The sequence below is a fragment of the Sinocyclocheilus anshuiensis genome, unplaced genomic scaffold, assembly GCF_001515605.1.
Source record: "Sinocyclocheilus anshuiensis isolate Anshui unplaced genomic scaffold, SAMN03320099.WGS_v1.1 scaffold350, whole genome shotgun sequence".
Classification (NCBI taxonomy): Eukaryota; Metazoa; Chordata; class Actinopteri; order Cypriniformes; family Cyprinidae; genus Sinocyclocheilus; species Sinocyclocheilus anshuiensis.
In genome coordinates, this window is record NW_015546064.1 from 151,553 (window position 1) to 164,986 (window position 13,434).

General features: G+C 41.6%; 1 protein-coding gene across 1 annotated transcript in view; it reads right to left on the bottom strand.

The window, feature by feature from the left end:
* The window catches only part of LOC107699612 (neurexin-2-like), a gene marked incomplete at its 3' end in the record, with an annotated part of 357,587 nt that overhangs the window by 150,764 nt on the left and 193,389 nt on the right, over positions 1 to 13,434 (bottom strand). Inside the window, exon 8 of the mRNA XM_016500932.1 lies at positions 6,817 to 7,118. Within this exon, the coding sequence (XP_016356418.1) occupies positions 6,817 to 7,118 (302 nt within the window). The remainder of the gene's footprint in view (positions 1 to 6,816; positions 7,119 to 13,434) is intronic.

Here is a 13,434-nt window from a genome sequence, read left to right on the forward strand (position 1 = left end):
CTCACACACACACACACACACACTCACGAGCGTTCAGGTACACACTCACACACACACACACACTCTCACGCACGCACACGCACACGCACACGCACACTCACACTCACACTCACACAGACACACACACTCACACACAGACACAAACACAGACACACACTCACATGCACACATGCTCACACACACACACTCACACAGACACACACGCACACGCGCTCACACACTCACACTCACATTCACACACACACACACACACACAGACACACACACTCACACACAGACACAAACACAGACACACACTCACATGCACACATGCTCACACACACACACTCACACAGACACACACGCACACGCGCTCACACACTCACACTCACATTCACACACACACACACACACACAGACACACACACTCACACACAGACACAAACACAGACACACACTCACATGCACACATGCTCACACACACACACTCACACAGACACACACGCACACGCGCTCACACACTCACACTCACATTCACACACACACACACACACACAGACACACACACTCACACACAGACACAAACACAGACACACACTCACATGCACACATGCTCACACACACACACTCACACAGACACACACGCACACGCGCTCACACACTCACACTCACATTCACACACACACACACACACACAGACACACACACTCACACACAGACACAAACACAGACACACACTCACATGCACACATGCTCACACACACACACTCACACAGACACACACGCACACGCGCTCACACACTCACACTCACATTCACACACACACACACACACACAGACACACACACTCACACACAGACACAAACACAGACACACACTCACATGCACACATGCTCACACACACACACTCACACAGACACACACGCACACGCGCTCACACACTCACACTCACATTCACACACACACACACACACACAGACACACACACTCACACACAGACACAAACACAGACACACACTCACATGCACACATGCTCACACACACACACTCACACAGACACACACGCACACGCGCTCACACACTCACACTCACATTCACACACACACACACACACACAGACACACACACTCACACACAGACACAAACACAGACACACACTCACATGCACACATGCTCACACACACACACTCACACAGACACACACGCACACGCGCTCACACACTCACACTCACATTCACACACACACACACACACACAGACACACACACTCACACACAGACACAAACACAGACACACACTCACATGCACACATGCTCACACACACACACTCACACAGACACACACGCACACGCGCTCACACACTCACACTCACATTCACACACACACACACACACACAGACACACACACTCACACACAGACACAAACACAGACACACACTCACATGCACACATGCTCACACACACACACTCACACAGACACACACGCACACGCGCTCACACACTCACACTCACATTCACACACACACACACACACACAGACACACACACTCACACACAGACACAAACACAGACACACACTCACATGCACACATGCTCACACACACACACTCACACAGACACACACGCACACGCGCTCACACACTCACACTCACATTCACACACACACACACACACACAGACACACACACTCACACACAGACACAAACACAGACACACACTCACATGCACACATGCTCACACACACACACTCACACAGACACACACGCACACGCGCTCACACACTCACACTCACATTCACACACACACACACACACACAGACACACACACTCACACACAGACACAAACACAGACACACACTCACATGCACACATGCTCACACACACACACTCACACAGACACACACGCACACGCGCTCACACACTCACACTCACATTCACACACACACACACACACACAGACACACACACTCACACACAGACACAAACACAGACACACACTCACATGCACACATGCTCACACACACACACTCACACAGACACACACGCACACGCGCTCACACACTCACACTCACATTCACACACACACACACACACACAGACACACACACTCACACACAGACACAAACACAGACACACACTCACATGCACACATGCTCACACACACACACTCACACAGACACACACGCACACGCGCTCACACACTCACACTCACATTCACACACACACACACACACACAGACACACACACTCACACACAGACACAAACACAGACACACACTCACATGCACACATGCTCACACACACACACTCACACAGACACACACGCACACGCGCTCACACACTCACACTCACATTCACACACACACACACACACACAGACACACACACTCACACACAGACACAAACACAGACACACACTCACATGCACACATGCTCACACACACACACTCACACAGACACACACGCACACGCGCTCACACACTCACACTCACATTCACACACACACACACACACACAGACACACACACTCACACACAGACACAAACACAGACACACACTCACATGCACACATGCTCACACACACACACTCACACAGACACACACGCACACGCGCTCACACACTCACACTCACATTCACACACACACACACACACACAGACACACACACTCACACACAGACACAAACACAGACACACACTCACATGCACACATGCTCACACACACACACTCACACAGACACACACGCACACGCGCTCACACACTCACACTCACATTCACACACACACACACACACACAGACACACACACTCACACACAGACACAAACACAGACACACACTCACATGCACACATGCTCACACACACACACTCACACAGACACACACGCACACGCGCTCACACACTCACACTCACATTCACACACACACACACACACACAGACACACACACTCACACACAGACACAAACACAGACACACACTCACATGCACACATGCTCACACACACACACACACACTCACACACACACACACACACACACACACACACTCATGCACTCGCACATGCACACGCACACACACTCAGACTCAGACACACGCTCACACACGCACACGCACTCGCACAAAGCTGCTTTATTAATTTGATGAAGAATACAGTAAAACAGTGAAATATGATTCTAAAGCACTGCTGCTGAGAGACAGACAGCAGGGAGAGGCTGAGGAGTGAATGACTCCGCCTCCAATTATCACCTCAACCAATCAGCACTGCGCACTCAAGCATCCTCAGCCAATCACTGCAGCATGCACCAGCAGTGTTTTCTGACTGTACTATGGCTATGCTCAGAAGACTCGAAAAGGTAGACAGGAAGTGTTATAGATCAGGTTTCAGGTCTGTGCGTGACACTCTCACCTGCGCTGGAATATCCACGTTATGTTGATTCTCAGGAATCAGTCTGTAATAGAAACGCTGAAGAGAAAATGTCACGACCTCTTCCTAGAAACGGCAGCGAGAATCGAACCTCAGATAGTTCCCTATAAAGTTATCAGACACGTAGAGTATCCGCTAAGAGAAGAACAGCTGTGATCAAATACAGCAGCTCCATCCGAAGTGTTTGACGCCGGTATATTTATCATGAAAACACACTGAAATCAACATCAGACCGTTTCCACACATCAGTCTAAAGCTGATCTGATTCACGCTACACAAACACTGCAGAAACTCACTTCTCTTGCTTTCCAGCACAAATAACATTCATATATCAAGATGCATTTACTTGAGAAGCAAAATGACTGAAGATATTAAGTGTTGTTTTCTCAAAAAAATATCAAAATGAAGTGTGTTTAAGATTAAAACAACAACAATAATGTTTCCCCTTTAAATTATGATTTTGTTTTCTGACCCCACTGGCAGATATTTGTTCTCATTTTAAGCATAAATTAACTTCATTCTGCATCTTCAGTCATTTCACTTCTCCAGTGAATGTTTCTTGACTCATGACTGTTTAGATATGTGTACTGGAAAACAAGAGGAAGAAAATGATTGTTTTGTTTTTTTTGCGGTGAACACAGAAGCTCATGACTCTCGACTTCAGTTCATCTTAACATGCACACTGCTAAGCATTCAAATGCACAATAAATGCAGTCAATTTATATTAGAATGGCTTATTTTTATCAAAGATTTTCACTCTTGGTTATATTAGTAAAAGTACCTTAACAAAATCAGTCCACCATCTTTGATGTGTTTGTTTTCAGTTTGGATCGGATCTCCATGAAGGACAGGAAGTGGAGAAACTCTCAGCACTTTCACTGCTCACCACTTGGTGGCGATGTTGTGCTGCAGCTTTACATTTAATTATTTATTACATTGATTTTCATTTATTTATTTCCCTCATTCTGACTGTTATATATTACACACAGAATAAACACTGGCGCGTACACACGCGCACACACGCGTACACACACACACACACACGCACACACACACACACGCACCCACACACACACGCTTTAGAGGATAATTCCTCCTCTGTGTTTGTGAATGTCACAGCTACTCTATTGATTATCTGAGGTACAGCTTTGAGTAAATGTGAGGTCAGTGTATGTCTGAATCAGATCAATAATCCAGCCACCTCTGACACACACACACGTGTTCGTTTTTTATCATGGTGGGTCTTTACAATGACTTCTATATGCTTTTACACTGAGCTATTGATATTTGCTATCCCATAAATCCTGCACAAATCTTTCTGCATCTTTACGTCCTCATTAAGACGTCTAGAATTAAATGTGACTCTCAAACACTCATAAATTTGCATCTTCATGTATGAATGTATTCTCTGGTGTCTGATGGTGCGTTCAGCTCACATCCTCCATTAAATCCCCTGGAAAAGCAGCCTGAGGAGGTCCGCTGGTCTCAGTTTGTTGGTTTTGAAGGAGTTTTGGGTAGCTAAACCAGCATAAACCAACAAAGATGTTTAAGCTGTTTTTTACGATAGTGGTTCTGAACCCAAGCCTCCCTCGTTTGTTCTCTGAGGAGAATAAAGACTCGGGTGTGTAATTGAATTCAGTGGCGGACAAAAGATTTTCCCTTTTGTTTCCTCTCTGGATTCACACTATCAGCCAATAGCAATAGGCATTATTACAGCGGACACGCCCTCGTGCCACAGCAGCCAATTACAATCGCTCTTATTACGGGTGACAAGATATTCGTTCCAATTACAATTACCAGAGCAGAGACAGAACGAGCGAGGAATGTAAGTGAAATCGATCGCATCTCCACACTGCTATCTGCAACTGCCAATTACAGGAGCTGTATTGAACCATTCTTCACTTTTATTCAATCTGTGAGTGTGTGTGTGTCAGTCGTGTAGAAAGACATGAAGAATGTAAGGGTTTCTTCAGCTATACACACATTTATGTACCAGCGGTTGATTACAATTAATTTCATATTTAGGTCAATCTAAATATGTTTTTCCTTCATTTTTTAATTTTTACTCATTTTCAGATGTCTTTTAGATTTTGTTTTACTCATTCCAAACCCAGACTTTAGAACCCATCAATAAAATATGAATATTATGAATTATGCATTTTATCTAATCTATAATGATCTGCACAACAAGTGAAATAAGCATCAACCATTTCAATATTTATTATACAAAAAGAAATATTCCTTTTTTTGTCTTTTTATCTATAAAGCACCAATGACCAAAGTGCTTTACACATATACCGGAAATAAAACCACATTCATCATAACACACTATGTGACAAAAGTTCAAATTATAGACAATACATATTTATATCAAATATAAAAATAGCAGAATAGCATCATTCCATCACAACCAACAATTCTGGCCTATTAGAGATTTATTTTTCTAAAGCTAGTTTACGAGAGGTGTCAGCGAGGAGATAAAATATAAAGAAAAATCAAGGTAAATATCACTATTTTTATTGTGTGCTACTTCTAATCCAGCTGTAATTTGGTGCAAGTATGCAGAAAATGTGAAAATATGATTTTAAGATTGTATTTAGGACACATCAAATGCTAACTGGAAGATATGCAGTTTAGAATGACAAAAGTGGGCATAGCTGAAGAATCGCCTATATCTGTACAGTATGTGAAGCTAGTTTGTGTTTCCGTCAATGAACATTCATTATGTGTGTGTGTGTGTGTGTGTGTGTGTGTGTGTGTGTGTGTGTGAATGGAACGTCTCTCGGAGTCTTCAGAGTAGATTGCGTTTGCTCCGTCAGTTTGCGCTCGTAATGAAGCTCCTTTAATAAATGATGCCGAACACATCTCATTGTGTTGCATACGGTTCACGCTTGGGTTAACGTTCTGTGAGCGTTTCTCCATATTGTGTTTAGTGTCGTGTGCTGTTATTTGTTCTGTTAATACATGTTTCTGTTCTTTTTCAATGCGGGCATGTAAAGTCAATCAGGTCCGATCATAAAATCCTTGATTTCAGCCTGTAGAACCAGACCGGCGCTCTCATCCCCTAAGGACTGCCGACTTCATTAGGTTGGAGTCAATTTCAGACGGACAACTCTTCTCTGAACAGAACATTAAGTTAAGGTGCACATAATGAAGTCCTGAAGCAGGAGGCATGGGTCTGTATCGGTCTGGATCAGGTCTAACAAGAAAACACACATCGCTGCTCCCAGACCTGTCAGGAATCACGCGGCAGCTGTCGGGAAGCACTGGGGATTATGGGCCGTCATTTAAACAACGTTTCCAGCCAATGATGTGCGATCAAGCCCTTCCACAGTGATTCCCAACATTCAGTGCATCTGTTAGAGATCAATATGCACGGCAATGTCTTTAAAGAAGCGAGCGCTCAGTCTTACCTGTCGCAGGTTTCGCGTGACTTTAACATCGTGCCAAGCGTTGTCGTTAAACTTCCCGTTCACCGGTTCCACGAGCGCCTCGAAGGCGCCGGAGCCCAGGTTGATGACGAGCCAGACGGCGCCGCTCTTCAGCGACAGGTTGACGTAGTCTGCAGATTTCCCGGTGTGAAGCATCAGACCGTTGCGCTGGAGCGTTCGGAAGGACAGCGTGATCTCATCCGTGCTGCTCTGGATGGGAGTCATGGACAGATCGTAGCAGAAGAACTCGGTTCCCTTGAAGGTGGCCACCGATTCTTCTTTCCCTGCAGAGAGAGAGAGAAATAACATGAGCATTTCCACCAAATGATGGTGCATCTACACGATGTCCAGCAGCGTTATTGCATGCTGCATCACACTGGAAAAATCCTGCTATGAAAACATTGGCGTGTTTGTGTGTTCCCAGCAAGATGTGTTTAAATAAACTTTATTTATTCTAAGAGAGTCAATAAATTTCAAGCATTTTAACTCCCACATTGCTTTGTGGATTCAATGCAACTCATACGCACAATTTAGCTTGATTTTTATTAGCTTTGCATGTATTTGTTCTAACCGTGTTGAATACTTGTGAGAGTAAGGCTCAGAGCGAAACTCTTATTCCCAACCGCACCGACCGCAGACGTTCTCTCGGGAAACACGCAGCTCTCAAGAATAAACAGTTTTTCTTTATGTTTCCGCTGCTGTATTTTTCATGACGCGAGCATCCTGAAGATGATATATCAGGACATGTCGTGTTTCTCTTCGGGAAGACGGGATTGCCGTATTCATGAGTGCTCTTTGCAAATGTAACTATCCTCATGAGAAGAGCAGATGAACTGAAGTCTGCAGCAAAAAGCCCAGAGTAACTGCATGTACATTTATTCATTTGCAGAAGCTTTCATCCGAAGTGACTTACATTAAGCTTTCGCGCAGGTTCGTTCCTCCCGGAGAAACCCGAGGTCAAGCGCTGCGCTCAAGGGCACAAAACAGTGTTTCAGAAGAATTTAAAGAGTTCAAACCTACAACCTTTTGGAAGTCTGCCCAGATCTTTAACCACTAAACCACAGCAGCGCATTAATGTTTTAATGTTTGACTTAATTCAGGTTCAGATGCCGCAGCTCTTCTGAGCTTTCATGTAAAAGCTTCCTGGATTGTGTTGTCATGACACTGATTCTGAGAATCTTGCAAATATTTTAATGCTTTAGTGATTTGTTTCAGTTTTCTTCATTAATTTGCCCTGGAGTGTTTCCTTAAGATGTAGAGCACATCTAAACTACACACACACACACACACACACACACGCATGCACGCACGCACACACTCCCACAAATCCGTCCTTACCAAAATAAATAAATAAAAATGTTAGAAATACAGATAATGCCTGAAGCAATTTCAACTCTCTCTCTCTCTCTCTCTCTCTCTCACACACACACACACACACACACACACACACATGAATAATACCAATAAAACTGGAAACATTGTAAAAACCGCAATTACAGGGTCTGTGGTGTTTTGTATGTTGTTTGTTCTGGACGCAGCTGAACTACAGATGCTTTGAAAAATAAATAAATATATCATTATTTCTATTGTCAATAAAACACATTTGACTGAAACTCAATGTGAATGTGCTGTAAACATCAGTGTTTGTGAGAAATATATACTGTAGCCTACAGTTACGTTATTTTTGTATATACTGCATATACTGCTGTGTTTTCATTCTTTTTTTTTCCAGTTTCAAAGATTTTTTATTCATTTTAAATGTATATTTTGATTAGTTCCTTGAAACCTTACGTCATAAGTTAGTCATCGTAGAGAAAGACCAGCAGCTCTAGCTTGGTTTCAGTCTGAAGTTTAACGCTGAACAGCACGTGTAACCAATAAATAAAAAGAGACTGAGTTCCATCAATCTAAAAAAGAACTGACCAATCATGATTTGGTATGCAAATGAAAGTAAGAGAGGCGACCAATCAGATGGCAGGATGATCCGAAACAGTCAGTTTTGTGTGGTGCTGAAGGCCAGGATCAGTCTGGATCCGTGTATAATCGGTGTCTCTCCCGCTGCACCTTTCACTGGGCTGTGAGCTTTAATACAGGCTGATCCCGGCGCTCCAGAGTCTCGGATAAAGCCTCTGTCTGTCTGTCTGTCTGAGAAAACCATTTCTGGAATCTGCATCTGAAATAGTATTGAGATGTATTTACACAGTTTATGTATCTCAGAGGGGACATGGATGCATTTAAACTGCAGTTACAGATGCATAAATAGGCCTAATGTTTTGGTTTTAACATAAAACGTTGAATACTGATATTTGAAATAATTTAAAACATGAAAAAATAGTAGAAATGAAAACCGCCAGTAGGTGGCAGCAAGTGACTGTTAATGAGTGAGTCATTGAGATTCAACCGATTCATTCAAACGACTGATTCATTCAGGAACAAAGCATTTGACTGTGTTAATGAGTGAATCACTGAATAATTTATTCAACCGATTCATTGAAACGACTGATTCACTCAGAAACAAGGTATTTGACCGTGTTAATGAGTGAATCACTGAATAATTTATTCAACCGATTCATTCAAACGACTGATTCATTCAGGAACAAAGCATTTGACTGTGTTAATGAGTGAATCACTGAATCATTTATTCAACCGATTTATTCAAACGACTGATTCATTCAGAAACAAGGTATTTGACCGTGTTAATGAGTGAATCACTGAATAATTTATTCAACCGATTCATTCAAACGACTGATTCATTCAGAAACAACGTATTTGACCGTGTTAATGAGTGAATCACTGAATCATTTATTCAACCGATTCGTTCAAAAAGCTGATTCATTCAATAAGTAAACACCATCCATTGCTCAGAGACGCAAAACAGTGCTGTGATCTTTGTTCGGAACTATTTTCGTTAGCAAAATTGAGCAAAAACAAGCAATATTATGTCTAAAATGTAAGTCACTTATTGTTTTACTGAACTTGTATAAAATGATGATTAAATGTGTTCATTCTGATATCTGCAGAAAAACATACTCTTTGTGTGATATAGATTAAGTTAACTATATTAAATTATATAAATATAAAAAGCATACAGAAGCATTTTGCCGTATACAAATTAGAATGCCTGGAATTTTGAGTTTTAATAGACTAATAAATCACGTGCGTGCACTCTGTGTGTGATTTGGTGATTATAGCCTACTTGATAATGTCAGATCGCACATCATTACAACAACACTTAACATATCATCGCAGAAGATATACTGTATATCGCACACTCCAGACTCGACTTGAGTGGAAAATGAATCACCTGCGGTTGTGCGCGCACTTGTTTGCAGATGAGCAAAGGTGTTTTTATGAGTCCAACTTGCAAACGCCAGACCACTGATTCGTCAAACATGCTTTCCTGCAGTCCGTGTTCTTCTGACTCTTGACTCTTTTGTAGTAAGTAACGAATATGCTTCGGGGAAATGTATCAGAGTAAAAGTATACTTTTTAATTAGAAAATGTAATGGAGTAAAAGTAAAAGTTGGCTGAAATATAAAAACTCAAATAAAGCACAGATACTCCCAAACAATACTTAAGTACTGTAACAAAGTATTATTACTTCGTTACATTACACCACTGCCAAACATAAACATCTACAGTCACAACAGGTCTAAACAAAAACCTGAGTCTGTCCTATAATCAGTGGAGCCGTTCACACTGGAACACAGTCGGCAGTGAACACTGGGGTCAGATCATCTTATGATGATCATCAGAGGGTACAAATGTTAAATCTTAATCTCTGATTCCTACAATTTAGAATGCCTGGAATTTTGAGTTTTAATAGACTAATAAATCACGTGCGTGCACTCTGTGTGTGATTTGGTGATTATAGCCTACTTGATAATGTCAGATCGCACATCATTACAACAACACTTAACATATCATCGCAGAAGATATACTGTATATCGCACACTCCAGACTCGACTTGAGTGGAAAATGAATCACCTGCGGTTGTGCGCGCACTTGTTTGCAGATGAGCAAAGGTGTTTTTATGAGTCCAACTTGCAAACGCCAGACCACTGATTCGTCAAACATGCTTTCCTGCAGTCCGTGTTCTTCTGACTTCTGACTCTTTTGTAGTAAGTAACGAATATGCTTCGGGGAAATGTATCAGAGTAAAAGTATACTTTTTAATTAGAAAATGTAATGGAGTAAAAGTAAAAGTTGGCTGAAATATAAAAACTCAAATAAAGCACAGATACTCCCAAACAATACTTAAGTACTGTAACAAAGTATTATTACTTCGTTACATTACACCACTGCCAAACATAAACAAATCAATGCCATCGACTCACTGAAACCCCTCAGGCAGAGGCAGACGGGGGAGGGACCTGCACTCTAAACAGGCTAATGTGATTGGCTGGAGTGTTGAAGATTCAGCAATGTGATTGGATGACGGCTGTGTCATTATTGTGAGTGATATCCGATCTATGGCGGTTAATTACAGCAAAATCATTACTGCAGTGATGATGTCATGCTCAACTGAAGCAAACGAGCACAGCTTTCACTCTATACTTGTGATCCTGCAACAATAAATAACAATCTGACATGCAACACCATCAAACTGTGTTCAAATGAATTTACTGACGTCCTTATTTTTAATCCAGTTTTGTTGTTTAAATGCCAGAACGTTTGTCAGTCTGACCAAATAATAAGTGAAGACAGAGATTTTCCGATCACTGATTCATTCATCATCCACACACACACACACACACACACACACTCCTCTACACACACACACACTCTCTCACACACCCACACACACACTCACAGATGCATTTAAATGACAAAGAGTTTCTTTCTTTAAGAAGGACAGAGTGAAAAATGACACTGACAGATTGATTGATCAGTGTTTCAGTGTTTCGAGAAAACTCATAAAATGCTCCATATCTCTCTTTCATTCTCTTTCAGTGTGAAACAAATCATCTCTCTTGCTGTTGTGCTTCTGAAATTGACAATTTTCTATATTTTTATCTCTGTTGCACATATATATATATATATATATATATATATATATATATATGTGTGTGTGTCCACCATTTGTATACATCCTATCCTGAATACTGTACATCTATTTTGGTGAAATAAAACAATGTGTGTTTATATATATGTGTATAAATAATATAATGTGTTGCAATTAATTATAGAATAATAACATGTTACATTGACGCAGCGCCCCGTCCAGACCTGCTGCTGATCACGATGGAGAATGACTGACTGACTGTGTGATGGAGTCTATTAGAACGCAGTTATATGAGCCTCAAAGATACGAGGGGAAAAAACACCCTTTTATTTATATAATATGATATAGTTTAGCAATATAACACAGCAAGAGTGCTGCTTTTCCCCAAAACCACGACTGCAAATGTGAATATTGATTTATACAATAGTTCAATAAACAAGTTAATACTGTTACATTTTAGACACAGTGTTGTCAGTATTGTCTGACTTGCTCAGTTCCGCCAGTGAAAGTAGCGATCTATCTTTACAGACAGTGTCTGTAATCTGCTGCATTCTTTTCTGTGCACTCACTTTTTTTTTTTGCAGAACTCAATTATTTTTATGTTCCTCATCATTAAAGGCAAAAACAACTTTTGCAAACTAATATCAAAGCTCTGAATAAGTGTGCGTCTGGAAGCAGACAGACGGCTGCGGAAGAGCTAAACACGGCCGACTGTCACGCGTCTGAGAGCAGCACTACAGCAAATCATCCTCTCGACAGCCTGCGGTTTATTTGAGGAGAGCAGCGGCCATCAGACGGGTCACTGCGGGTCACACAAGCATGATGAACAGGGATCAGCTGCATGTGTGCTGGAGCGGAGACTGACACCGAGATCAATGTGTTGTACATCCATACAACAACATCAATTCCCCTGAGAAGGAAAACTGCTCAATCTAACAAGCCTTGTTTTCAGAGAATTGATGCTGAATTAAGATCATTTGACTAGTGTGTAAATCTAGCAAAATTTAGAAACAATAATTTACTGATGGGAAGCAAAACTGTATGAAAAAAGCTGGTTTTTGTTTGTTGAATATGTCTAGTGGCAAATATTTTTTATTTCAAATGTACAGCTGACAATAAACAAACAAACAAACAAACAATTTACTGATGGGGTGAAAAAAAACTGAATTAAAAACTTATTTCAAGGTATATTCTCTAAAAGCAAGTCTCACGTAATGCATCGCTGCTTCTTCAGCAATGTATGTTGTTTTCAACTGAATAAAAGCCAAAGACCCTGATGAAGACACATCATGTGCTCTTCTCTTCCTCTTCTCTGGCTTTCTGTCTCTCTCATCTCTGCTCTGTGGTTTTGAGTGTGAGTGTGTGAGTGTGAGAGAGTATGTGTGTGTGTGTGTGTGTGTGTGTGTGATTTCGCCATTCCCACGTTTCATCTTTCGCTCCACTCTGTACATTGGTATTTTTGTCTTTAACTTTAATGAAATGAGCTCATTAAAATGTCGTGTGTCAGATGCCTTTCAGAATCCATCATGTAATGCATCTGTCTCGGTGTCAGTGATGTGTGTGTGTGTGTGTGTGTGTGTGTGTGTGTGTGTGTG